The sequence below is a fragment of the Lepisosteus oculatus genome, chromosome 5 (genome assembly GCF_040954835.1).
Source record: "Lepisosteus oculatus isolate fLepOcu1 chromosome 5, fLepOcu1.hap2, whole genome shotgun sequence".
In the NCBI taxonomy this organism is placed as follows: Eukaryota; Metazoa; Chordata; class Actinopteri; order Semionotiformes; family Lepisosteidae; genus Lepisosteus; species Lepisosteus oculatus.
Genome location: NC_090700.1, coordinates 52,236,479 through 52,264,045, shown reverse-complemented (window position 1 = coordinate 52,264,045; position 27,567 = coordinate 52,236,479). Strand labels below are relative to the sequence as shown.

Here is a 27,567-nt window from a genome sequence, read left to right as displayed (position 1 = left end):
AATGAAATGACTCTTCAGTACAGTGTCCCATTTTAGTGCACTGTTCCCCCTCTTCTATTAAATTGAAACTTCAATTAATCTTCATTATGGTAGTACTACGTAAAAATCACAGAAGACAAGATCTGAAGTGCTGTATTTATTAAACACGTTGGATGCCTGTTTGTTTTTGTCTTACCTGCACTGAACATCCAAACTAAAGCAATATGTTCTCATGTTATGAACACAAATATGTGCAATATGTACAAAAATCATGCTTAAGGATGTGGCTTTGGAAAACGTTTTTTTTGTGAAAGTTTCATTGCTACGATCCAGATGTTGAGGTTAAGCTCTGAAGAAGGCCAACAAAAGGTAAGAGCTCAATGGTGGTAAAGTGTAAAGTGTACTTGTAGAACCTCATTCAGAATGCTGACTACAATTTTGCCACATTAAACAATTGACTGACAGCAATCAGTCCAAAGAAGGGCAACATGGTTAATTCCATAAGAAAGCCCTTGTACTGACAACAACAAACTGAAGTGGCTGGAGTTTGCCAAACGACATTTGGACTTGGATTGGAACGGGTGGTCAGTTGAGACAAAAATGGAACCCTTTGTCCACTCATACCATCAGTACATGTGGCGTCAGAAGAGGGATGTGTTCAAAGAAAAGAAACTTATACCCCCTGTGAAATATGGCCTAGATCGTTGATGTAGGTGTTTTGCTGCCCCTGGCTCTGGGGCTCTTGTTGAGATCAATGGCATCATGAACTCTACAAAGTATCGGGATATTCAGTCCAAAAAGCTGTGGCTTGGCAGCAGGTGAATCTTTCAGCATGACAATGACCCTAAACACACCTAAAAATCAGCACAGAAGAGGTCTACTGAAAACAAAATCTATATTTTACAATAGCCATCGCAATCTCCAAACTTAAACCCAATTGAAAACCCGTGGTCTGGATTGAAGAGTCCACAAGCGTAGAGTTAAGAACATCAAGGATCTGCAAAAGTTTCTGCATAGACGAATGCTCCAACATTATCCCAGTGTGTTCTCCAACCTTACTAAACCTAACAGGCAAAGGCTTTGTGCTGTTATGCGTCCAAGGGGGGGTTGCACCAAGTACTAGAAACAAGGTATACAAAAATCGTGACACCTATGAGTAATATAGTATTACTCATTTGAAAACATTTGTTTTGGAATAATTGTATGACAACAAAATCCTGTCATTTTCCCAATTTGGGGGCATTCAGAGGAGCTCATTATCTGTGCCGTTTATTTTATACAGCTTTTTTGTTCATCTTTATCAAGGGTGCCAATAGTTCCTGAGCCCACTGTATATGGAACGTGTTTTATGTCTGTCTTTTGAAACAGAACCCCGCTACGTGGTCCAGTTCTCCTGCAGTGTATGCTCGATTACTGGATGGACACGCACCCTTGCAAGTTACCCTTCAGTCCAGCACCCTTCCTTCTCCTGCTTTACATACTGTTCGTGCAGGACAGTCCGCACCACATGCTTTCCTCTGGCCTTCCCAGATGTTTATAAGGCAGGCGTGCTCCTTGTGATGCCGGCCCGCGTGGAGAACCTGTGAGCTCCGGCGTGCACGTGGAGGGGGTAGCTGTGGGGCCCTGGCCAAGAGAGCAGAGAAACAGGAGTTTGCTTATCATCTGGCTTGAGCACAGGGACCCTGACCTTCCATGAGAACAAAAAACGAGCAGCAGATGAAGATCTCTGTCCCTGGCAGCAGAGCAGGGTTACTGTGGACTAGCAAAACGTTTCGTCAACTTATTCCCCCCTAGGTAGTGAAGTCAGTTTCTGCACTAATTTTACACTTCCTTTAGCTCACTGAGTGATTACTGAGCATTGTTCCTCCTTTTCTGCCACAGGATTGGGACTCTTACCCTCTTCGCCCTGTGTGCTCTGTGGAGAAATGTGGCAAGCGCTCGGCACACTAGAAACTTTGACTTAAATCCCTGCGAACTCCAGGATCTTGGAAACTGCTGCATGACAGGGATACAAACAGCTGCTGAGCAGCCAAATTAGGAAACTGACTCCCCTCACTCTAGGCCAGCTGTCCCCCTCATTACCTAGCATGAAGGAGACAGCACTGTCCTTTCTATACAGCGCCAAAACTCACCAGGTCGCGCTAAGTCTCGCTGCAGAGTCCCTGTTCTATAGAACAGCAGTGAGCTGCTGCTGACAGACAAGCCACTGTGCTCTGAATGCCGAAGGACTGAATAGCTGGGAGGAAAAAAAAAGTCCCTCTTTGTGACTCTCCGTACAGCTCTCATTAATTGATTTATTCTTTTTCTCAGTCTGCCTGTTGCCTGTTTCACATCACACATTCCTGAGCGAACTAGAACTGGAAACGGAACTCTAACCGAGCACTGTAATGTCACCGCTGCATAATGAAGTTCATTCAAGCAATCTTCTGCAGCACGGACTGCGTTGTGCGATGGGCTCCCTCTGCAGTCCTGCAGAAGCCTCCTTAATTGTGTTGATTACTATGTAAACAGGAGTGCTGTAGTTCTCCCATAAAAGGTTCAGCCCAACATAGGATCTATAGACTGTTGGAAACACGCCACTCAAGGGGAAAGACCTTTAGACTGAAGACTACGAAAACAAATCATGGGAGTAACAGTAAACATTACAGCACCATCAGCTGCAGTGTAGTGTTCTGCTTACCACCAATGACATGATAAAGCAACATAATGTAGTATTTGTACTGTGTGTGGTGATTAATTCATGGTCCAAGGTATACTATAATAAACTGTAGCAGGGTGATATATATACCCTGCATCTCACAACTGGGAGCTCACTGAAGCTAAGCAAGTGTGAACCAGTACCTGCAGCTGCCTGTACCTGGATCGGAGGCCTCCTGGGAAAGCTAAGGTTGCTGCTGGGAGAGAAATGTTAAAGTATAAGAATAAGGCATCACACCAGGAGCCTTCATCAACATCAACATCAGAGCTTTGCAAGATAGCCTCTGGCAGAGCTTCAGACAGGCATATACGGGCCGGGCAGGCAATTAACGAATTAGTGTCAGAGCTACTCACATGTTTTGGCACCCACTGGAATGCAAGACCCTAGCTGGCAGAATTCTGAATCTGCTTCTCAGATTTTCAGTTAACGAGGGTTTGCGTTTTTAAAGAGCCGATCCATTATCGGGTGACAATGCAGTCTAACAACTTTCCACGATTCCAGCGCTGTATTGTTCAATCAGGCACAAAAGTCACCGACCCGAATTAAAAAAGACTTCGAGCGCCCCCTGGTGAACAATGCAACCATTGCACAAAGCAAAGTTATTTCATTTCGCCTTCATTTAATATTTTAACAAATTCAACGCATTATTCAACGCATTATTCAGTTATTTTGGTACAACCGGTTGCTGGTACAATGCACGTAGATCCACATATAGATTTTTTAAATTAAGTTTATTATTTCTATGTATCTATGTATCCCTTATGCAGTTGTCTGCATTTTAAGCGTGGCGGCAATAGACTGTGATTTACTCATTTAAAATTGAGATGTATCTTCTGAAAAACGGATATTTGCAGAACATTTGTAGATGGTATTGACTACAAGCACTCGGAGTAATAACAATAGCTGCATTACTGTTCTAGTTGTGCCACAAGATGTCGCTTAGTATACTTTAACTAATGTTGGTTGCCGCTGAGGAACAATGTGCTATTTCGATATTGTATCTATTTGTATGAGAATAATTTATTTTGTCTTCACGGAAAACAAAGCTTTAATATTTTTTTTTATTTTGTCCAATATTATAATAGACATGTCACCTTGTAGGCTATACATTTCTGCGTTGAAAGCATGTTTAATGCATGAGTAGTGTCATTTCTAATTTTCATTCTCAATTCATGCATAAACAGAAATGATCTCTTAACACATTGCTGATTTTAAATATGTAAAATGCTTTGTTCCCGGAAGAGGTCTCAGTTGCAGTACCAGTCCTGGGCTCTAGAGGGGGTGACACCGTGGGATAAGTGCGACAGGTGACTTCCAGCTCACCGGAAAGAGGTTAAAAAAATCTGATTGGTCTTTTCACTGAAACTGCTTATTCGTGACTTATCAGTTTAAATATTATAATTCCAAACTAAAGGGAGTTGTAATGTAATTCTCTGTCAGTAAGGATTGCAAAAAAATATACATGGGTTTCCTCTGGGTGCTCCACAGTCCAAAGACATACTGGGAGGTTAATTGGCTTCTGGGATAACTGGCCCTGGCAGAAGTGAGTGTGTGTGATGGACTGGTGTCCCATGCAGGGTATTCTCGGCCTTGTGTCCACTGCCTGCTGGGATAGGATCCGGCTCGCCCCTCCAACCCCGTATTGTGGCGAACACATTGAGCCATCCCCCTCGGACCACACCTACACCATCACCATCTACCTCATTATGATTTCTTATCTATTGCACATCTCCAGTCATTGTTTACACGTCTGTATTGTTTACATTCAAACTGTCTGCATGTTTACTTGCACATTGTCTATTGTTTGTTTGTACATTGTCTTGATGCACTGTTTGCACTTTGTCTTGTTTTTTACACTTGTTTTACAATCGAGAGACTTTCTGTAAGTAAGAATTCCATTGTACCAGTACCGGTTACATATGGCAATAAAGTTCAAGTTCAAGTTACTGGATAAAGCAGTTAGAAGATGGATGGATGTAGTACTGTATATTATGGTACGTGTTATTTTCCAGCAGTCACTCTCAGCCAGGGATGTCAACAGTCCTGAGTTCACTTCGTATGTTCAATCGAATATACAGTAGTGTAAACTGGCCCCTCACACAGGGCCTATTTAAAAGCGGTATATTGGTGGGCAGCAACTTGAGCAGAGCTTCCACACTGCTGACATTAAGGGTGTGTTGAGACTAACTTAGAGCTTCCTCTGACCCCGTACATGGTCTGCATGAAGAACACCAGCTGATGCCTTCAAACAGATGTTTCAGCGTCCCTCAATACAGACGCAGCAAAAAGAGGAATTCCTTTATCCCACGATCAACACAACTTCTAAACACAGGAGCTCACGTCAAAGCAGCACTGGTTTCTGGGCAAGTGCAATCAGTGGTTGTGTGCTAAAATGAAGGGGTGTTGTGCAATTATAGGGGCTTAGAGTGACTGTAGGAAAGTATATTTACAGGTTTGGTAACCTGTATGGATTCCTGTATGAGTGGTGTGTAATGACTTTGTATGGGTGTTATGTTATTTTAATGTAATGTACTTACAGTATGTACTGTTTGTAAGTTTTTGTGTAAAACATAGTAGCTGCTTGGAGGAAGAACATTTCTGAAAAATCAGACAATGGACTATTATTGGATTGTAAGTGATTTTGTTGTTTAGAATCAAGGGTTCTTACTGATAGGTTTAATCACTGAGCCGTACCCCTTAATGAAAGACATAAGCTGGAGCACTGAATGTACCCCCTTACTGTAACAGAGAAACTTGACCTCCGAGTTGTACCCCCTTACTGAGAGAGAGAAGATCAACTACTGAGCTGTACTCCCTTACTGAGAGAGAAACCTGACCTCTGAGCTGTACCCCCTTACTGAGAGAGAAACCTGACCTCTGAGCTGTACCCCCTTACTGAGAGAGAAGTTCTAAGTGAGGTGGTCTAGCTCTTGGTTTGACAGCAGACCACAAGGTTCCAGCTTCAGGTTCATGTGCCCCCTTTAAAAATAGTTTTTTTTTATTATAATGTGTTTGCAATGAGCTATGGCATGCAAAACACTATATTGTACAAATGCAATTAAAAGGGAACAGGATCAACCAACAAAGGTTTGGAAATCCCTGTTCGGTGGGTAGGGATTGCCAGAAACCCACTGTGATGCGTCCTGGCATTAAGGAATTCCAGTCTTTCCTGCAGCCTGTCTGGGGCTGTCTCTCTGTTTTCATTTCTGTACAGTTCACCCCCGGAGACCTCCTGCTTTGTCAAAGCACAGGCCCTGTCTACACCTCTCAACTTGTCACAGTCACAGTCAAACGGAGGTCTCCTGAGAGCTCCAGCTAACAGACAAGCATGATGGGTAAAGTGGCCCCGTCTATCACTTGTAACTTCTCTAGTTAACTTGTCCCTTGAATCCTAGTACAGTAAGTCTGTGCACCGAGTCACTAGAGATTAACTGTTGCTTACACGTTCTTGCGTCTCTTAAGTTTGTTTGGTAACTATACAGTTCGGCACTGGTTTTGACTTTCATGGACTTACTTCTCTTTCCCACAATTTGTTTCCCATGCTTGCGTATGAAATACGAACGAGTGCCTCGCATATTTTGAGAACACCGGGCGAACAAGGACTTTCCTCATAATAGTCCAGCAGCCGGGAGGCTCTGGGGTGACGTTTGTGTTGGGTCAGAAGTGAAAACAGGTATCGCAAACTGGGTAAATAATGAGGTACAAAGAGAATATAACGAAACGTCCCCCCTGACGGCAGCCCTGAGACATTGTGTTTTAACCCACAGATAGCGTTTTTACGCCAGAAGGGGGCCGCCTGGTTGAACAGAAGGACATAGAAAAAGACGGGGACTGATTATTTAAAAGAGTCTACATTCGCAACACAAAGTTGTGTAAGGATTTTTTAAAAAATATATATTTTACCCGACGCAGCGTTGTCGTCCCCGTGTGTAGAGTTCACCGGTCCGCGGCAATGTGACCCCATGTATCTTGGGGTGCTCTTGGGGTGGGAAAGGTAACCGGCCCAGGACAGGAGTGTCCCCGGATTACGTGGACCACACGGCATCTTGAACTTTTCCTATACATAAACCATTTTATCGTGTTAACCATTTATTTGTTCTGTGTTTGTTGACTGAAAGGTAAAAAACAAACCAACTCAAACCACATCTGTGAAACGTACACAAGTTTACGCAGAGTGTGGTTGAAATTATATATTTGAGAGGGCATGTTGACGAGTGTGCACGTTATTTTGAAGTTTTTTTTTCTTTTTGTGAATCATTTTTATTCGAAACTTTTTTTTTGTTCACTTTCCTCCAGCTGTGGGATACCTCCTTATTTCTTCACACAACATTACCTCTGCAAGCACTCTAGCGTGTGGAAAAACTGCTTTCCCTCACCAAGGTGTAACCAGGCAAAAGTCCCCCCACACGGCGATAGGGCATGCCAATAAAGCTGTCTGAATTTGAATTTGATAGGGGTAACATCATAAAATCTCGAAGAAAGTTGTGGGTTGCGATTAAAGAAGTGGCGCTTGACGGGAACTGAGAAGGGCCGGACTGCACACCTGACGCAACGTTTACAACGGGACGAAAAACAAACCCTGACTTGACAAGACGTTTCCTATAAAGCCAGCTTTTCTCTCCGTTCATTTTTTTCCCTGCTGGCGGTGAGGAGGAGCTGTTGTTTACTCGTTCACGTCACCCTCTATCTCGTTCCCTTCTTCCTTCCTGCAACAGACGAGAGAGGGGGGACCCAGCGCTGAAGTACGAACTGTTTTCCCTCCCGCGACCGGCCGCTGAGGGGGGACCTGCCTCACGAACCCCGGGTCTGGGGGAGCGGGGGAGCCCGAGCACCGTGGGCGATTGCCGACTTGCACGGCCAAGAACGACAACAACAAGAAGATAAAAGATGAACGGACGGAAACAATGAAACGACACAAGCGAGCTGTTCGGATTTATTTTCGGAAAGAAACCGCTTCGGATTCCGTTCATCCCTTCTTCTCCTCCCCAGCGTTTTGAAAAAAACAAAAAGGGGGGAGAGAGCGACCGTTAACGGGCGGCGGAGGTTCCGTCCAGAGTTCGGGGGTCCGGTCGGACACCGACCTGCGCCTTCCCGTTCCCCTCCGCGGCAACGACAAAGACGAATTAGGTTAGTACCTCCGGCCAACATGTCCGTCTCTCTCCCTCTCTTTTCTTTCTTTCACTTCCACATTCCCTCATGCCACAAACAGATGGCGTCTGAGGTGAGGTGGGGAAGGGGGCGGGGGAATGGAGAGAAACAGCCGCAGAGGCGAGTGCAGCCCCGCAGTCGCCCGGCTCCGGCCACCCGTCAGCGGACTGAGCCCTGAGCCGGTGACCGGGGATCCGAGTCCCACGGGCAGAACAGCTCCAGCCGACTGGGGGGGCAGGGCGGTAGTTGAGTAGCTCGAAGTTGGCCGTCTACCCCCCAAGTTTCGTGCGTGTGCGGCAGGGAAGTCCTGAAGAGTCCGGGAGAGTGTGAGACTACAGTAGCAGGAAGTGCGCAAAGTTGGTTGTTGTCTTGACGTGGTAAATGAGACAGCACCCGTCTGAGGAGGTACGGTACGACCCGTGCGTGGCTCTGTGAGCGATATCATGCTGGCAGCGTGGTGGTACGGCCCTGCATCCGATGTTGCGCTGGGAGCAATGGTCAGGGTTGAAGTTGTAAAAAATGGCAGATATGGGCTCATCGGACACCCGATATTTCACAGGAACGCGCGGAGTTTCTGCTTGTTCGCTTGCATGTTTAGAGTGATCTAATGGTTCACGTTTACTGTAGTACTGTACCAGGGGTTGTCAGTTATTACTTGGGAAATTAATAATTTACTTACCCACCACATTATCCATGACTTTCTACTTTAGAAACAATTGCTCATTATTTGGATTCAGTATAATTGCATTGATCTGTCTTGTGGGCACTGAATAGATCCATCATCCTGCCCCTAGCTTAGGCAATCATTGAATTCCCTTTTAAGCATAACTTACCAAGTGTAGAATTAATGAACTCCTTCCTGTTAATAAATAACTACCTTGTCCAGTCTCCCTTACTCCCAGGGTTCCGTTTTTGCGACTGTCCTTGATGTCACTCGATGCAGAATTTCTTTTTTCTATAGAATATAATTCAGAAGATGTCAACACTACTTTATTCAGAGTAGGTTGGATTTGATAGACATGATTCATTCCAAAACCAAAGTCAAATAATACAAACAAAAGGGAAAGGGATCAGTTAAGATACTGTATGTCCATCCACCCATTTCCTAAAGCTTAATCCAACACAGGCTTGCGGGGGGGAGCTGGAGCCTATCCCAGCAAGCAAGCAACAGGCATGGAGCAGGATACACCCTGGAAGAAGTGCCAGCCTGTAACGGGGCAGCCACAGACACAGACGGACACACACTCGCACCAGGGCGAGCTGTCGCAGAAGTCAGTGAACCCGCAAGTATGTCTTTGGGTTGTGGGAGGAAGCCGGAGCACCCAGAGAAAACCCACCCAAACGCGTGCAAACGAACTCCACACAGACCCCACTCCTGGCCAGAAACTGCGCTGTGAGGCAGCAGTGCTAACCTGTGTGGCCCTGTGCTGGCCTTGCTTGAGAGGTGTACCTGAGGTAGTTTAAGTCCTACAGTGCTGTGTTGCTTCTTATAGTCCTGAGAGAGAAACACCTTTGGTCTTGACCGTCCAGAAGTCACTCTAGGATGCCTCCCACCACAGAGCGCTTTGAGTTCGGTGCTATCGTCTTCAGTGACTGACTGTGCTAATCAAATTGTGCAATGTTTACAGACTTTAAGGTACTGCACTGTTTGCACTATGTGCTGTCTTGGCTGTATTATATCATCATTTGTGCCTATTTATTCCTCTCTCTAATGTTACTGGGTACAGCTGAACGAGTAAGCATTCCAATACACTTGTTGTATGTGGCAAATAAAAAAAAAAAATTGAATCTGAACAGTTGAAGGGATTTTTTTTATAGGTGTTTGTTGTGAATTCTTGAGGAATTTTAGGCAATGTTTGATCTGACTTTTTAAAAAAGAAAATAGTAATTTAAGCTCTTATGGTGTAATGACTGTGATTGAAGTGTTGAGCATCCTGTGTTGTTTAGTTTCCTGTTAGGCTCTGGGGGACTTCGTCAGTCAGCAGTGTGTGAAACCGCAGGCTTGGTTATCTAGAGGGGTGAAACGGCACAATAAGGGCCCAAGGGTGTATTCCCAGAGCCGGCCCCACTGCACCATACAGAGTAAGCTGGTACCTTTTCCCTGATGCTTAAAGAAATTATACATCTGAAGGTCTGTGAGACTGCGGCGTGTGCATCACTAAGGTTTGAGGTCCAATGCTCTACATTATATATGAGGTTTGCTATTTCTCAAGTGGTAATGTAAAAAAAAGGTTGGAGATGGTGTGCCAAAAAACCACAGTTCTTTGGAACCGACTTGCTGTGTTGACATCTGTGTTGTCCGACAGACTCACACGACTCTTGCTTCTTGCACGCCTACTGTAGTAGGAAGCAGGGGTCGGAGATTTGGGAGCTGCCAGTTTTGGATGCTGCATGAATTTGAGTGCCACAGTGTCATCAGTCTTCCCAGGGAGCCTGGCTGACCGTCCCTGTGCCCCAGCGCTCCGGGGAGGCCTGGCTGAGAGCAGTGGCTCTGACCTACTTCCCTGTGGGTGTTCTGTGGTTTGGAGGCCAGCAGCAATTGAGGTCACTGAGTGGAAGGCAGATCTGTGAGATCAGAACACGTTTACTGATGGCTCCTGCCCTTCGCTGATCTGACACAGTATTGAAGTCGGGATTGATTTGTTCTCCTTGGGGGAGAAAGACGAGGCTGGGAATGATTAATGCACCAAATTAGGAGTTCGGCACAGTACTCTTTACTATTTCAGGGTACAGTGGGAGCTTTTTAAGTCAAATAGGCATGACAAAAATCAGACTGGGACTGGAATCTGATTTTTGATCACTAAAATAAAGATGGGGTCAGGCAGAGACTAATTTTGGAAGATTACCAGGCATAAGCTGTAAACTGAAGAGGCTGTTCTTGATGTTTCCAGGCTTCGCCTAGTGATTCCAGCAGTTATTTCCATTGTGATCTTGGTCACAAGTGGAACAAGTGGCCTGCCTATTCCTTATTGCCTTCCTTCTTGTATAGGGAATCCTGATGTTCACCATTGTTTGCAATGACAGGTGCACGGTAGTTCATCTCCAACAGTTGTGACCAGATTCCTTACTGTGATGTAATTTGTGCCAGCGGGTAAAGCTAGCCCTATTGTGACAGAGACAGTTTGTAGTGTTGCTGCTGCTGTTAGAGATCTGGTGGGGAGTGGTTCTTGAGTTTTTTTTTATAATGCTCTGTGCACTGTGAGAAAAATCATAACAACCAGCAAACGTGCAAAACTTACTGCTCCTCTGAAATGACTTGTTTTGAGCAAGTGAAAGTCCGTGAGAAAAGCATAATAAATAAAACTGGTGTGTGTGTGTCTGGCACAGGCCATGAGATTTACATCTACACCTTTTCTGGTTTAATTCTAAAAAAAGTTTGCTAGCATGGAAAGCCACATCTGCTTGGGCATAGTAGTTTTTACAATCTGAGAACTAATTTTACATATTTTCTTCCTTACAGTAGGTAAAACAATTCACACAAAAACAAACTTATTGGGCTTATTCTTGCTTTTTCCTGCCTCCTTTTCAGGTATAATGTTCTAAGCTGTCAGCCTCTGGTCTTTAAACACCTCACTATTTCCTTTAAAAGTTATCCTGTAAAAATCTAAAGCATTCAGTTTCTACAGGATCTCAGTCATGCTTATTTTCAGTCTGATTGATGTTACACATCTGTTCTTGACCTCCCTTTTTCACTGCTCTGGCTGGTTTTCTAGATGAGAAATCTCTTTTGTGACCAGAGCTTTTTAAAAAATTTTTAGATGAGAAAAACTGAATATTTTAATCACGACACCCTGGCCAGTGTTGTGGGCTTTAATGCAGTAAGGAAACGGAAGAAGTTTGGAATTTGAGGGTGGAGAATGTCTCAGGAACCTTGGTCTAGTTAGTCTAGTTAGCTTTTCTCTAGTGTTCTGCGAGTATAAACTGGCTTTTCCTCATTTTGTTTTGTAAATATGTCTCCCATTCAGAATGCTCTGTATTCAAAAGGGGTCCTTTTCAGTGCCCCAGTCTTTCTTAGCTGCTCTTTGCTCTCTGTGTCTCCCTCTCTCCCATCTCTTCTCTCCCTCCTGCATTTTCTCCCTCCTTTCCTTTCTCTTCAGCTGCTTTTCGGTGCCCCTTTCTCGTCATTGTTTTTCTTTTTCTCTTGCTCGAGACTCCCATTTTCTCCTCTTCCCCTATTCAGTGTTTTCTTTCTGCTCTCTCCTGAATAATCCCGATACTTCAAGCGCGGAGGGCTGAGGAGGGGGTTGGTTTCAGTCCCAGCTGTGGCAGAAAGTTTCTCTCCTCTTCAAGCAGAGAAACCCCCAGGCATTTGGCCACTGCACCCTTCTCCACACGGAGCTGCTCTTTCACACATACCCATGGTGCTAGGTGCAGGTTGTATTAGGTCTTCTGCTTTATTAAAGTATTGTTAAAGCAAAGCCCGTTATCTAGTGTGACTGGTGCTAGGGGCCCGAGTTTGGCCTCCCGGCTGGGAGCTGTCTTGCAGGAGGATGCCTTTTGAGTTTAAAAGAAGGCACAGATTGTACCCAAGTCTGAAAAAGACTTCAAGAACATTGTGTTCGGAGTTTGTCGATCAGTGGTGCTGACATTGGGCCATTCCAGTCAGCTCTGTGGCACGGTGTTGCTGTAACCATCAGCTTAATCATTCAGTTGAAAATTAACAGGACCAATATAGCAGTGAAAGAGCTGGTTGCGTCAAAGTAGTGCAGTGCGATTAGGGAAAAGTCACAAGTCCTGTCAGTGCTGGTTGGGTTCGAGTCCAACAACTCTTTGCAGCGGGCTTGTCCTGGAAATGTCTAGAACGCTTCTGGTCCTCTTTTCTGTTCCAGGAACCCAGCCAGCACTTGAAAGCTTTCACCCTCTCGTTCTCCAGAAGAAGGCTTCTGCTCGCCTGTAGATGGGCTCATCGCAGAAGGCCATACAATAGTATAGAAAAATGAACGGCGAGATTGCAGTAGTTTCTGGAGTTCGTGGTGGAAATGGGGGGGATCGAGCACTTAAAGGGTGATGGACAAAACTTCTTCTCAAGAGCAAGAACCAAAACAATATGATGGAATGGCAGGTTTGAAGGGGAGAGAAAGGTGAAAGGCAGATGAAAGAGAGGAGAGATAAAAGCAGGAGCGAGGGAGGGTGTGGGACAGTGGAGGAGGAAGGGAGGCAGAGATGAAAGAGAACCCGGAAAGATAAGAACGGAGTGAGAGGGAGATGCTAGGAGAGATAGTGTACGGAGCAGAGAGAGATGTAACCATGGAAACAAGAGGCCGGTACAAAGAAGGAGGAGACAAAAGGATTCTGATGAAAAAGAATGAAACTTAGGGGAAAGAAAGAGAATCGGGATGAGTGTAGCTGAAATGTGGATGACTGGAGAAAAAATACAAAGAGGGAGAACACTCTGAAGGGACTCCCTTTGCTTCTGCTGTGCCTGCTCATGAGTCAGTGTGAAGCAGATTGCCACAGTGCTGCAGGGTGTTCAAGCGACCCCTAGTGGCAACAGGCTGTATTACTCAGGAGGTGGGGGTCCTATTTTCAAAAAGTTGCTTCTACCACAGAAATGTAAGGTAACACCTCCTTTGTAAAGAAAAACAGTTTCATAAACCAAAATGAAAATAATTCCGTCTATCTGAGCTCTGGTTTGTAACAGATTTATATAACCATACCACTCATTCTGTTGTCTTTGTGGCAAAGCCACACAACCCCAGTACTTTCATCCTTAGTCATATTTGGAGCTTACTGTACGAATCAGATTAATTACAAGGAAATGCCACTTAGCTATGAGGAAGCTTTAGCTTTGTAAAAACAATTAGTACTTCTGTGTCGTGTGAGAGAGCATGGCACGTACCGAGTGGTGCAGTTGGTGAATGATTTTGCATGCTGGGGGAGGTTAGGAGGATTAGAAACGGTGCTCTCTTGTGGATGCTAGCCTGTCTGTAAATACATACGTGTGTGTGTGTATATATATATATGTGTGTGTTGTATGGAAAGAGTGACAGACAAGTATTTTAGATTTTGTGGTTTAAAATCATTTATGGGCCTCTGTCTCTCCCTGCCCCTTACACTCTGTCTTGTTCTTTCTTGCTAACCTCCATCACTCTCTGTCCCCCGTCTCTTCTCGTATTCAAAATTAGTGAGCTTCATTGGCATGAATAATGAATTAGTGTTGCCCAAGCAATTAATAAAAATATTCACACACACTTAGACCAGCAGCATGATATTATTTGAGAGACTCAGTTCTCCATTCCTCAGGCTGTGACAAGAGATCACAGTGGTAGCTCCTGATTTGTTATTTTAGGGAAGACAGTCTTATCCCAGAGTATTTATCACAGTGCAGCAGAAGGTAAAAGCTCTATCTTTGCTTCTCCCTATTAGCAGTGTCCTCTCTGGGTTGTCAGGTCTGCGTGAGTCTATGTCCAGGTTTTCCCTCTTCTCTCTCCCTGTCTCTTCTCTCAGTTCCCCTCCCAGACTCTCCCTTTCCCTTCTATCTCTCTCTTCCCCTCCCTAAATCTTCCCTGCTTCCCTCCCTGACTCTCTCCCTGTCTCTTCTCTTCCCCTCCCTGACTCTCTCCCCGTCTCTTCTCTCTCTCCCTTCCCCTGACTCTCTCTCTCTCCCCAGTGTCTCTTCTCCCACCCACCCCCTTTCCGCCCTCCCTCTCGCTCTCTGTTCCTTTTTTCTCCTCTTTGCTGAACGCTCTTCTGCTTTCCTACCTCTTCTGTCTTTATATTCTCTCCCCCCTCTTACTTTGTACACTTCTTTCCCTGTTTTCTTTCTGTCAGTTTGGGCTTCCTTTCATCTCTCTCTGTCTGTCTGTAACACAAGTATAAAGAAGTCACATACGTGGTATTTACGGCACAAGACTCCTTTTTTTTTCTCATGCCCTCACATCTTTGGAAAGTGAATGATTTCTTATTTCAGACCCTTAATTCATCGCATGTCGTTAGTCTGTAGATGACCACTGTGAAGTCTCCTTCATAAGGCTTCTGGCTCCTGCTCACACTGATAGTTAAGCTCTTGCAGTCTTTGTGGACACTGGCTGCTCTCTCACACACACCGACTGTCAGGAGCTGTGTCTCTGAATTCTGATAGAAACGAGAAGTTGCAGTGAGATCTTCCCAAAACCATAAGAAAAGCTCCGGAATGCATTTTGGATAGCCCATGTGCTTTTCAGAAACCCCCCCAAAAAGATATCCCAAGTTGAACATTTTTGCTCTGTGCCGTCTTCAGCCTTCTAATTCAAGATGTGCGTTTTCATGAGTTAACGACCATTTCCTGTTGTGTTTTTTTACTTAATTAGTCTTCTTACAGTAGCTAATTATCCTGGAGGCAAATTCACATTTCCATTCTCCAGGTCTGGCCAAGGGGCACCCTTGCTTGTTATTATACACTTAGCACTGTCGATGTAAAACGATTGCCTGGCCAGTGAATGGCTCATCTGACAATATTTTGAAATGTTTGATTCAGGTTTGGAGAACTGAAGGAACGCAAATGGGCAATACAAGCAGATTGACTGCATTTTCCAAATGTAAAAAAAAGTCCAAAACTGACCTTGATATCATTATGCAAATTCCTCTGTTTTTTTTGCTCTAATATTATAAAGTAGTATATAATTCCATATATATATACAGTGCCCTCAGAGAGTATTCACCCCCTTGAATTTTCTTTACATTTTGTTCCTGTTACACCTCCAAATTTTAACATTTTGTTCTCCCTTCATTAAAACAAATTCAACACATTTCTGAATCAAAGAATATTTTGTATTCATGAGCATTCATTTCTCCTGAATGAAAGACTTACATTTCTCATTTACAAACGTTAACGTATTTAGTGTGATCTCGCAAGATAATTGAATACTTCACCCAATAGGTTGTTAAAACAAAGGGGGTGAATACTTATCAATTTTTTATTTTTAATATAATTCTGAAGACCTCTAAATACTTTTATTTCATTTTAACATTATGGAGAATTACTTCTACAGGAGTGGAAAAAATCCCATTTAAATATGCTTTAATTTGACTTTGCAACACAGCAGAATGAAAAATAATTAATGGGGAGTGAATACTTTCTCAAGGCACTGTAAGTACAAGTATATAATTGGTATATAATTTCAAGAGGTGTTATTTTGCCTTAAGAAAAGGTGATTCTGGGGTGATCTAGTAAATGACTCCATCCCCCCAGATTATTTGTAGTTTTCTTGAAATGTATATGTCCTGTACCCTTAACATTTTCATGGGATTTTAACATCCATTAACATATTCAGCATAGCGTGGAACTTGATACGTATATTATTTCCCAACTAATGTGGCAGCAAAATTACCACCTTGTAGCCTGACTTCATCAGATCTCTAGAGTTAAGCAAGTTTGGCCTGGTCATTACTGGGAGACCTCTTAGGAACACCAGGTTATGTGTGGTGTTGGCAGACCAGTAGGTGGCACTTTTCTGTTTGTGCCACAGTTTCCAAACCAATGCCCAGTATGTTGACCAGTGGACATTGTACTGGAGGACGTGATCCTTCGGGTGAGATCTTAAACCCAGGTCCAGATAACTTAGCCATTTAATATCCCATAACACTTTCTTAAAGAATCAGGGTTTTACCCTCAGTCCTGGCAGAGTTCCTGTTAACTGGCACAATCTGGCCTCCCTGATGTTTCTCTTTAATCGTGCAGCTGCAGAAAGGCTGCTGTGTGCTGCTCAGATTAGGGCTACATTTCAGTGGTGGACGAGGTGGGTTCCCCCCTTTGTGAAGCCCTTTGGGATCAAAAAGGTAGCTATGTAGGTAGTTACTATAAATTATCTAGAGAATTTGCTATGCACTCATGTGAATTAAGGCAGTTTTCAGCAAACAGCATATACTTTTGTCAACCTACAAAGCAAAGTGACCGTGTGTGGTAGGAGAGAAGACACGAGGAGTCTGAGTGGCCTGAGCCTCATTACATCAGTATCTAGGGAGGCTTACTGGGCGAAGGGAGAGATTGTTGTGAAGAAGGGAATGTAAGCGCAACCTACTTACAGAAACCACCATTTGGATTAGGAATACACATGCGGGAAATGCTGTTTTTTTTTGTTGCCGTAACGATTACAATCATGTCATCCCATTATCTAAGGATTGACTTTCCTTGCTGTTTCCACATCCGCAGCCCACTGGCCTGCGGGTGTCCTGGGAGTGGGCACAGACATGCAGGAGTCTGTGGGGGCGGGCAGCTCCCTGCCTCTCCCTGGGTTCCCCACGGGCACCTGCAGGAGCTGCCAAGCTCGCCGGGCCTGAGTGCCAGCTCCTGTCCCTCTTCCCCACTGCTTCTGGCTGCTGAGCGTCATGTCCCACCCTTGAAACTTGGTTTAAAGGGACAGGGTCCGGGCTGGTCGTGCTGTGTGTAGATGTCCTGATCTGTATGTGTGTATGGGAAGTCATCCTCTCCTCAGACTTGTTTGTAGGCCATGTTCTCACAGAGGACAGACAGGAGCTCTTTTGGGAGGGTTTTCGGTGTGGAGCCGCGCCTGAGTTTGTTTTTTCTTTCCCATTTTCCCAGAGGCAGGTTCTGAGTGTTGTTTTATGTCCATGGCCTTCTCTGTTCTTCCTGTGTTTTTGTGTCTCTTTTATCTTTCTCGGCCTTCCTTCACTCCCTCTCCCAGCTGCCCGCTGTCTTTCTTCACCCTGTGATTTCCTGTACTTTTTCCCAAAGTTCTGTTCTGTTCTCTCTATCACTTCGCTGTTGAATGTTTTCTCCTCAGTGTCTTTGCAATTGCCTTTTTGTGAGGCCGGTCGGGAGTCTATATAAGAGCCTGAACTGGTTCTTCACTGGTGATTACAAATGGCCCATCTGTCTGTGGGCTGGGCGTTTAGGGGTCGTGTTCCTCCCACACAAGCAACTGGCTTCCCAGTGTGGCCATGCTTCCTCTTGCAGCGACAACATGGGCAAATCAAACTAGCCAACACAGCTGTTTCACGACTTGGGAGACTTAAGGAAGATTGGAGGTTAAATAGTTAATTCTTCCCTTACTGTTTGCCTTCTCTCTCTCTCTCCCTCTCTCCCCCTCCTCTTTCTTGCTCATGGACTCCTCTGTTTCTCCCCCCCCCCTCTATCCCCCTCTTCCTCTTCCCTCTTTCTCCTCTTTTCTCATTCTCTCTCTCCTCCCTCCCCCTCTGCTGTCTCTCGCCCTCCCTCCCTTCCTTCCATCTCTTCCCATCCCCCTCTCTAGCTCTCTCTCTCGCTCTTTCTATCCCCTCTCTCCCTCCCTCTCTCTCTGACCCCCTCCCTGTTTGTGCTCTCTTGCTCTCCCTCCCCCTTCTCTCCCTCCCTCTCTTCCTTCTTTTTTTTTTTTGCTGCATTCTCTCTTCATCCCTCCCCCTCTCCTCTCTCTCTCTCTGTCCTCCTGCTTGGGCTTCTATTTCCCCCCTCTCTCTCTCTCCCATGTCTGTCTCACTCCCTCTTCCTCTTTCCAAACTGCCCTCTCTGCCTCCCCCATTCCTTCTACTGGGTATTACGTGTGGGGCTCTTCTAGTTTTCCACATCTTTGTAATTTGAGGAAATTCTTCTTCTTTTCCCGCACTTGGAGGCTGAGGTGAGTGTTTTGAGTGTCACATGCTGAGAGGAGGTAGAGTGTGGCTGTAGGTGCCAGACAGGTTGTCCCCCATTCCGAAGCAGGTCAGTCGCCTCACACTTGTGTTGCGCTGTCGGTGTCCCTGTGAGTGCGAGGGGACAGAGTGAGTTTGTCTCTGTGTGCGCAAGAGTTTATTCCCATGTCTGTTCTTTGTGTGTGTGTGAGTGGTGGAGAGAGAGTGAGAGAGACTGTGTGCGTGTGTGTGCAGAGGCACAGTCAGCCCTGATAACACCAACAGTAGGAGGAGGATGAACCTCTAGGGCCACCTCCTCTCTCAACAGATATAAATAGGAGCAGGATTTTTTTTCTCCTCATTTGTCTTGAAGGATGAGATCCTTAAAACATCATGCAAGAGACAGTGTGGTAGGTTCCTGTTTTGGCTGTACTGCACAGTATTTACAGTGCTCTTTTGCTGGTAAGATTGGATGGCTACTAATTTTAAAGGGCCAGCACACATGCAGAAATCAGCATGAGGGGCGTAACTGATGAGGACAGCTTCACTCTCGCCCTTCTCCTTCTCCCACCCTGCGTTGTCTTTCACTCCCTCTCTTTCATTTAGCAACTGCTTTCCTCTGTCCCTCATTTTGCTTGTCTTTCATTTTGTCTGCTTCTTTCATTTTGTCGCTGTTTCTCTCTGCCTCTCCCCCGCCCTCTCCCTCTCTCTGTCTCTCCGTCTGTCCCCCCTCCCTCTTCCCCCTGCTCTCTCACTCACTGTCTCTCTCTCCTACTCCTGCTCTCTCCCTCACTGACTGCTGTAAAACCAGTAATTATAAATGACGTGGGGTACCGGGGCATCCAGGTTTCTCGCCTTCCTTTCTCCAGCAGGCTGCTGAGAGGAGACCGAAGCAGGGAAGGCGGCAGAGCCGTCAGTGTGCCATGTTTTTCCATTTTCTGTCCCCTCTGGGCTTGATCAGATAAAACGGGCGGTGGTGTGGCTTGATCACAGGCTTCCCATCCGATTTGGAGCTGGGCAGCGACCTGGAAGCAGCTGAGCACACTGCTGACCTGTCAGAGTGAGTGAAGGGAGTCAGAAATGAGGACTTGCACCAAGCTTGAATCCGAAGTTTTCTCATCCTGCAAGGCATTGTCATATTAAAGTTTAGAAACTGGTAATTTTGTAGTTGGAGGTGGGTGTTAATGTGCAGGATTAAGACGAGCAGCTGCGCTGTATCTATGCAAGGGGTCTCGCTCTGGGTCTGGAGTGGTGGTACAGCAGTTAAGTCATGGCGTGAATTACTGAGCTGGGCTTCACGATGTATCTCAAACTGTGTGGAAATGTACTGGGATGTTGTGTAGATTATGAATCGGATTAACAGCAACAGTGTTAGACTTAAGGGATAGCCTTCGTGTGTTTTAAAAGCAAAACCTTGCTAAATGTGTTCCTGCTGGTATAGAGTCTGATACTTGCCCTGTGTGTCACTGTGGTGCTCCCACCTCACCAGTAGAGGTAATCATTGTTTAATGACACGGTAGCGAGGCTGTGTGCCTCAGTCTGGCTTGGCTGCCCCTTGCAGTGCAGGAAACTGTGGATTGCCTGAGGAAGTGGGTTTCCTGGTTGGACTCCAGTCCTGTTTGTATTTTTTATGTCCGTAAAGGAAGGAAGCTTGAGCACTAGCTGGGATCTGCCTTATCTCCTCTATCACATTTTCTCTGTTGGTCTCTGAGCAAGAGGCTGGAGTCTTGCAGACTTTGCAGCCTAAAACTACTACAGAGCCCTGCTTTATATTGTGGAATCATTTTGATATCTTTGAATTTTGTTTTCTGTGTGCTTTGGACTTTCAGGGTTTTCTCTGAAAGAATGACTAATTTGAACAAGCCCTCAAGAGGGGCAGGGACGCATCTAATGTCCGAAGAACTGTGAGATGAATAAAAATTGAAAATTGACATTCAGCAGCTCGTGGATATTTAATGACCTGAGGCTGTTTTGTTTGACCTGAAACACGGGTGGACAGTATATGAACTTCATAACTCTTTGCATTGCATCTGTCCAGCTCTGATGTCCGTTTGAGATGTCTGTGCAGAATTGCTCCTGCAATAATAGATCTGGTTTTACTTAAGCCACTGCTAAGCTGCTGCTCAAATGTAGCTGCGGGATCTGCTCATTCGGTTTCTTTCTGTGGTTTTCCAGGAGGAGGACAGTGGCAGACTGATTCGATGTTATTCTAAAGTCATGGAGCAGCTGGTGGACGCTGGAACGCAGACCGACCCCGTTGTGGTTCTGTCGCTGGCCCAGGCGGCCGTGCTGGGCCTCATCTCGCAGAACGAGGTGTTCGGGGCCACCATCGCGCCCAATGGCTTCTACACCGGCGAGCCCAAGGACGCCCTTCAGCCTGCGCCTGAGGAGGTGGACTACGAGTACGCTGACCAGCTCATCGGGGCCAACGGGGACTACCTCCACGAGCCCCAGAGCCCCGAGCCGCGGCGGCCCGGCCCGCGGGGCAAGGGGAAGAGAGCCAGGGCGGAGCTGGAGGCAGAGGAGCCCGCCGACGGGACGGCAGAGGCGCAGGTCAGGGGGGAAGCGGGGGCTCTGCCCTTGCCCGCCTGTGCCCACGGGCTGACCTGTCCGGGGGTGAGGCCGGGGGTGCAGCTCGTCGATCCCAGCATGTACCGGGTGACGGGCGTCCAGCGCAAGGAGGAGCACCCCAGCAACTGCTGCCCTGACTGCGAGAGGGAGGTGAAGAGCCAGCAGAGGGAGAAGGAGAAGGCGAACGAAGAGGCAGAGACGGCTCAGAGAGGAGACGAGGGAGGGGAGGGGGAAGAGGAGGACGAGGGGCAGGAAGACGAGGAAGGGGAGAATGGAGAGAACGGGGAGAGCCGGGGCAGGGCTGGTGGGGAGGCAGCCGGACACAGCCCCGAGCTGAGCCGCTACTTTGAGTCCAGCGAGGTGGGCTACGAGTCGGGGGAGACCGGGGGGCAGGACGGGGTGGACTTCGACGAGAACAGCCAGAACCTCAGCTGGCCCGAACAGGCGGACAGCGAGGGCAGCGGCCAGCAGGGGCGGCGCGTGCAGATCGACCGGCTGGACATCAACGTGCAGATCGACGAGTCCTACTGCGTGGACATGGGCGACGGGCTGAAGCGCTGGAAGTGCCGCATGTGCGAGAAGTCCTACACCTCCAAGTACAATCTGGTGACCCACATCCTGGGCCACAACGGCATCAAGCCCCACGAGTGCCCGCACTGCGGCAAGCTCTTCAAGCAGCCCAGCCACCTGCAGACGCACCTCCTCACCCATCAGGGCACGCGGCCGCACAAGTGCGACGTCTGCAAGAAAGCCTTCACCCAGACCAGCCACCTGAAGAGGCACATGCTGCAGCACACGGACGTCAAGCCCTACAGCTGCCGCTTCTGCGGCCGGGGCTTCGCCTACCCCAGCGAGCTCAAAGCCCACGAGACGAAGCACGAGAACGGGCGCTGCCACGTGTGCGTGGAGTGCGGCCTGGAGTTCCCCGCCCTCGGCCAGCTCAAGAGGCACCTGGCCTCCCACCAGGGCCCCACCACGTACCAGTGCTCCGAGTGCAACAAGTCCTTCCACTACCGCAGCCAGCTGCAGAACCACCTCATGAAGCACCAGAACATCCGGCCCTTTGTGTGCTCCGAGTGCGGCATGGAGTTCGCCCAGATCCACCACCTCAAGCAGCACTCGCTCACACACAAGGTACTGACACAGCAGACCCATGCTCACAAGGTACTGAAACCCCATTGCCCAATATTAAATCGGTACCCCCACACCTTCCCTGAGTGGTGTTTCTTTCTCGTAGATCAGCTAGCATTTCATAGACTCACAACTAAGGAGGCCAGGGCATTAGGCTTCTTTAACAGAGGTACCTCAGTCTACTTGAAAAAGGCTGTGAACTGCTATATAAAGAGCTCTTCTGCTTCCTCCCTCGCTAGCCAAATAAAGTCAAAACTGTGTCCTGTTGTTTGTATATTGTAGGTTTTGTTTTTCTGTGGCATGTAGAACAGCTCTGTGCACAAACCTGCAACCAGGATGCCCTGTTGCATTCAGTGTTTTAGTTCTGTTTGCAGTTTCTCTCGCCCTGCTGCAGCAGATTCACATCATCTTACAACCTCCCGTTTTAATTATCGAGCCAAAGAAAAGAAATCGTGCTAAACTGTGATAGAAAAAGGGAACAGCTCCACTGGGACTTGTAGAAATTTCTCTCTTGGGAACGCTCGTCTTCTGTCGCTGGTTATTCAGCTTTACTCCCCCTGGTGTCTTTCAAGCTCAGTGTAGCTGATAAACTCTGCTGGAGCCACACCTGCTGTTGGTCAGCACTGGGGTTTCCCATGCTGTCTAGCTGAAGGGCTGTGAATTTCATACAGTAAATGATTATGTAGCGGACACTGCTGCTTGTCCTTGTGCTTGCAGCTTGCTAACCATAGACCAGACGTTTTATACGTCTGTGAGAAGAAACAATGACATTGCCCTAAGTTAAGAGGTCCAACAGAAAAATGATTGAGACCACTCTTAAACCTTCATAGCTAAGGCTGCACAAAGTAACGCCTGTTGTGCTTTTGTTTGGTTTCTTGCCGACTTTTTTCTTTGTAGGGAGTGAAAGAATTCAAGTGCGACGTGTGCTCGCGGGAATTCACGCTGTCTGCCAACCTGAAGAGACACATGCTGATCCACGCCAGCATTCGTCCGTACCAGTGCCACGTGTGCTTCAAAACCTTCGTCCAGAAACAGACTCTCAAGACGCACATGATTGTCCACCTGCCCGTCAAGCCCTTCAAGTGCAAGGTGAGCAAGGGGGCGGGGCGCTCCACTTGTGTCGGTGTAAGAGCACGCTACGACTACCTGCAATGTTAAAAATCGTTTTAAAGTGTTAAGGCAAAAGAATAAAAGCGGCGGCCAATCCAGTGATTCTGCTCTCAGAAGTCCTTATGTCCGTTGGCGCATTTATGAGCTGCCTGTGTGCTGGATGGTTTAACAGGTGTGTGGGAAGTCTTTCAACCGAATGTACAACCTGCTTGGACACATGCACCTGCACGCGGGGAGCAAGCCCTTCAAGTGCCCTTACTGCTCCAGCAAGTTCAACCTGAAGGGAAACCTGAGCAGACACATGAAGGTCAAGCACGGCATCATGGACGTCTCTCTGGACGGTCAAGGTGAGGACAGCGGTCCCCTGCAGCGGTGCTGAAGAGAGGTGGGGTCTGCACACTGCGTCTGAAGAACAGCGCGTCTAGTTTTTATCATTGATAAAACACAAATTGCAGTTTTACAGAAGTAAAGGTCTCTGAATATGGGTTAATTTCCTGTTTTCCCTTAGGAGTAATTCCACTGGCCCTACCTGCTGTCAATCTTTGCATGTTACACAACTAATTCTCCAGAACGTGTTGGCTATATACTGCAATGTGTCGATTTTTAAAACCGAACTTAAAAGTAAAACTTCAGCTACGTCTCTAATAGCGCTCTTACCTTTCTTGCCAGGTCTAGAAATGCTTATTGGGAAAGGGTTGCAGAGTAATGCGGGCATCAGGCGCTGCTGTATCTGTCAGGAATGCAGGGGGCTGAGGAACACCAGAGTGTTGAACGCACGGGGCTAAACGATGCCTTCTGTCCCCCTTCCCTTGTTTAGATGCCCTTCCTGATGTAGAGAGCCAGGAGGACTACGAGGAGGAAAACTTTGACTTCAGTGTCCGAGAAAGCCACGGGAACAGCAACGCCGCTGCGCAGGACGTTGGTAAACTGTCCGACGAGTCCATGGGCTTTTACAGCTTTGGGAAGGAGGCGGACCGCTATCCTTTGGCTTGAATGAGAGACAAATTGAAACAATGGAAAGAACGGCAAACAGTGTTTACCACTTTGAAAGCTACAGTGCCCTTTACAGTCATGGGCTGCTACAGCCCCGTCCCAGAGCTGGAGTTCCTCTGTGCTGAAGGATGGCTCTGCTGGAAAAGCTCCCTTTCCTGCTTCTCATACTGGGAGCAGGAAGCCAGTGATTTGGGAAAGCTGACCTTTGACCTATTCCACTCATGTTTGGAAGAAGCTGAATCAAACGCAGATCCTGAAGAGTTCTGTGAATGAAGTCAAGAAAAGGCTGGCTCTTTCGATATGTTTAATCTCATTTAATCGCAGTGATGAAATTGACAAGTTCCAGTTAGATGTGAAAAGCAAACGCGATAGTGAATCGGGAAGGCAAACCGAATTTACCTGATCCAATCCTGGAATGTTGTAGAAAACACCTGTTGAAGATAACGAGTGGTACAGGTCGTGGTGTACTCCTGTATAGAAGCTCACATTAAACTGATGATGTACTGCTTTCATAGATCATTAGCATTGCATTAGATAGGACTGCATTGCACTACGAGAATGCTAATGGTTCCTGACACAAGATGTTCTAGTAGGCAGTGCAGCCCCGGTGTATCAGCATACCAAAGCTGTTGAAGTTTCTGCAGTTTGGACTGATGTTTGAATGTCTGAAATCTAATTGGAAAATGTGATGGCTGGTGATTATATCAGTCATGTCTCAAGCAAGGGGTGGCCAACAATACTGAAAGTATTTAACCTGTCAATGTTTTTTCTATATATATATATTTGTATGGTGCCTAGTTTATATAAAATGTATTTTTTTTAAACAAGTAACAAGTTCAGTTGGGAAAAAATGCTGCTTCAAATGGCCAAATTTACTGACAAGTAGGAAACATTGATACTTTTTTCCTGCATTTGAATGTGATTGATAGCTAGCAAAGATGTTTTGCTGTACTAAAGTGGCGATTTGTTTATTTAGCAGTGCAGTTTAAAAGCTGTTCTTTCTGTGTGCAATTCCTGATGCACCAAGCATGTGGACAGAACTTTAAGGGGCCAGTAATTAAAACAGGACTCCCCAAAGCTGTTTCTCAGAGGTGAAAGGAGTGAAGTACCAGTAACTAAGTGGCACTAGTTCATCACTGTATTTTTTTATTTGCATTTACATGCATTACACAATCTTCATAGAGTGAGGCCGAGAAACCAGTTCGAAGATGTATACAGGAGTCTATGAAAAAATTGTGGATCTTTCTAAAAAAATTTAGAAAATCGTAGTTGACTAGTTCAAAAGGCCCTAAATAGTGTGACCCCTGAGAGGGCTCTTAATGCTTCATAATGGAAAAATCGTTCTCTGTGGGTAGTACAAACAGTATATCTCACAAGTTCATATTAAAATGGAAGATTAACACTTTGAACTCACTGTAGTTACTGTGTGGTTTTAAGTAGATGTTGCCTCGAGGGAGCAATTCCCAAGGTATCTGGGCAGCGATTCAGCACAGACATTAAGATGTTCTGACAGACCCCACTCTCAGACAAGGTGGTTGCAGGCATCTGAACACAATGAATCTCAAGAGGACTGGAGAGAAAAGTGCAGGAGTTATAGCCGTTTTTTGTAACGCGGAAAGCACCAGGCTACTATGAAACGCAACCCTGCCTAACGCAGTGAAACCCTTTATATGCTCCAAACATGACTAATATCCTTGTGAGAGTGTGGAATCTAACTCCCTCACCAATAATTTAATTACCTAATAAACACCTAATGAGCCTATTTACATCAGAGGCCTTTGGTGGCCTTCAGTTGTAGGGCCATAGCCAGTAGAGTCCCTCCAAAGACTGGCCTGCCTGGGTTGTTTAAAAAGTGAGTTCTGGATAGCAGTGATTTAACACTGTACTGTATGTCTGTTAGTTGTTCATTTTGTGTTTCCTAGTATACCTCTGTACCCACCCTCAGGGCCTAACTGACTGTATTGCTCTTTCCTGGGGCCTCCATGGACCAAAGAATCCAACTACTACTGAAAAAACCAAAAACCTGTACAAGCTGAAGTTTGAGCACTACTGATGAGAGACATGCTTTCTGAGCCATGTCTTCCCAGGGAGGTTCCAGTCTGTGTTATTACTCAGCCAACACATTAACATGTCCCTAACTAGCTGTATTGAAAGGGTAGCAGTTATCACAGGGCACTGGCCCTCAATGTCTCACACTTTTTATTTGTTAGCAGAGTCTGAAATTAGTTTAACAAATACCAGTTTAATATCTTCAAACAATACATAACCACTGTAGAATTAATAAAGGACCCCCTGGCACCACCTGCTGTATGTTAGTGGGATGATGGGAGCAGAGCAGTGTCTTGTAGTTGATGTTCTTGAGCTCTGACTGCTGTGCAGTCTGGTCAACTGCAGTCAAGGACTTGGAGATGCTTCCAACCTCAATAGATGCAAGTATATGGCATCTCATGCTTTACAGGCAAAACCATTTGAAAAGATGCTTTTTCTTCAACACAACTTTGCTGTCTGGTTCCATTTTGAATACTTCCAGATTCCATGTAATCATTGTAGCTGCATTTTATTTTTTTGGAGGGTTTGAGTTTGAAATGCCCAGGAAATGGACTGACACCAAAGTGTAACAGATTGCCTTCACGTCTGCCCCTCTATCCTGGTGCCAGCAGCATGGCAGCTACATTCTGAGGAGATAGCAGGGCCACAGCTCCCAGTGAACACAGAGACGGGAAGACGATGCACCAATTATTTTACTGCAAAACAGTCTGATCCGCTAATGAATAAGATGCACCCGTTTAAATCTTTCATTTACAGATCTGATCTTTTGGCTTTGGGATTTTTATTCTATTTTTAAAATGAAAAAGTATATTAGGTGCTTTGTGAACTCAACCCCTCTCTCTCTTTCCTAGCTGTCACAGCTTTAGTGTGATGGATTAAAACATTGAAATGGAACTGACCTGTGTTCAGGTGTATTGCATTGGTGTGACTATACTGTGGATAGAATATACTACTTGTAAAATGTTGTGTATCTGACAATATTGTAAATAATAAATTTATTTACCTTTAAATAACAGTGCCTCATAAGATTATTTACTTCATTTCATATAGCAACTCTTGATCATGGGTGGGGAAAGTTTTTTTTTTTTCTGTATGAAGACAAACATGGTTCTTGGTTCATCTTTCATGTGTAGAAAAGACAGACCCAGTAAGAACATGGGATCAAATCTTTTTTTCCCCACACCCAATGAGTCGGAAGGCAAGAAAATAATTCAAGTTTTCCTACAACTGGAAGATGTACATTTTCCTTCCTAATCTTTGATGTCTTTAAAATCAGCTGACATATTTCTGCAAAGCTAGCGCTTGGGTTGGTTTATATGGTGCTACAGAGTACCAAAAATATT

General features: G+C 45.9%; 1 protein-coding gene and 1 long non-coding RNA gene across 9 annotated transcripts; one reads left to right on the top strand and one right to left on the bottom strand.

Moving 5' to 3' along the window:
• Nucleotides 1–147: 147 nt before the first annotated feature.
• On the bottom strand, nt 148–7,889 carry LOC138239237 (uncharacterized). Its single transcript, XR_011189716.1, has 3 exons — nt 7,813–7,889; nt 6,581–6,734; nt 148–1,602 (listed from the first exon to the last, which is right to left on the bottom strand). It is a non-coding gene; the product is annotated as an uncharacterized lncRNA (long non-coding RNA).
• znf710a (zinc finger protein 710a) lies at nt 7,137–27,237 on the top strand. Of its 8 annotated transcripts, none has more exons than XM_015343547.2 (5): nt 7,137–8,230; nt 20,546–22,105; nt 22,970–23,161; nt 23,355–23,529; nt 24,000–27,237. In XM_015343547.2, exons 1-5 carry the CDS (start codon nt 8,207–8,209, stop codon nt 24,173–24,175), a joined length of 2,127 nt encoding a protein of 708 aa, XP_015199033.2. In that variant the 5' UTR covers nt 7,137–8,206; the 3' UTR covers nt 24,176–27,237. The 8 variants fall into 8 exon arrangements, with proteins under 8 accessions (XP_015199033.2, XP_015199034.2, XP_015199035.2 ...); XM_015343548.2 differs by having other exon boundaries at nt 7,138–7,804; XM_015343549.2 differs by lacking the exon at nt 7,137–8,230 and adding an exon at nt 17,973–18,378.
• The last annotated feature ends 330 nt before the right edge of the window (nt 27,238–27,567 follow it).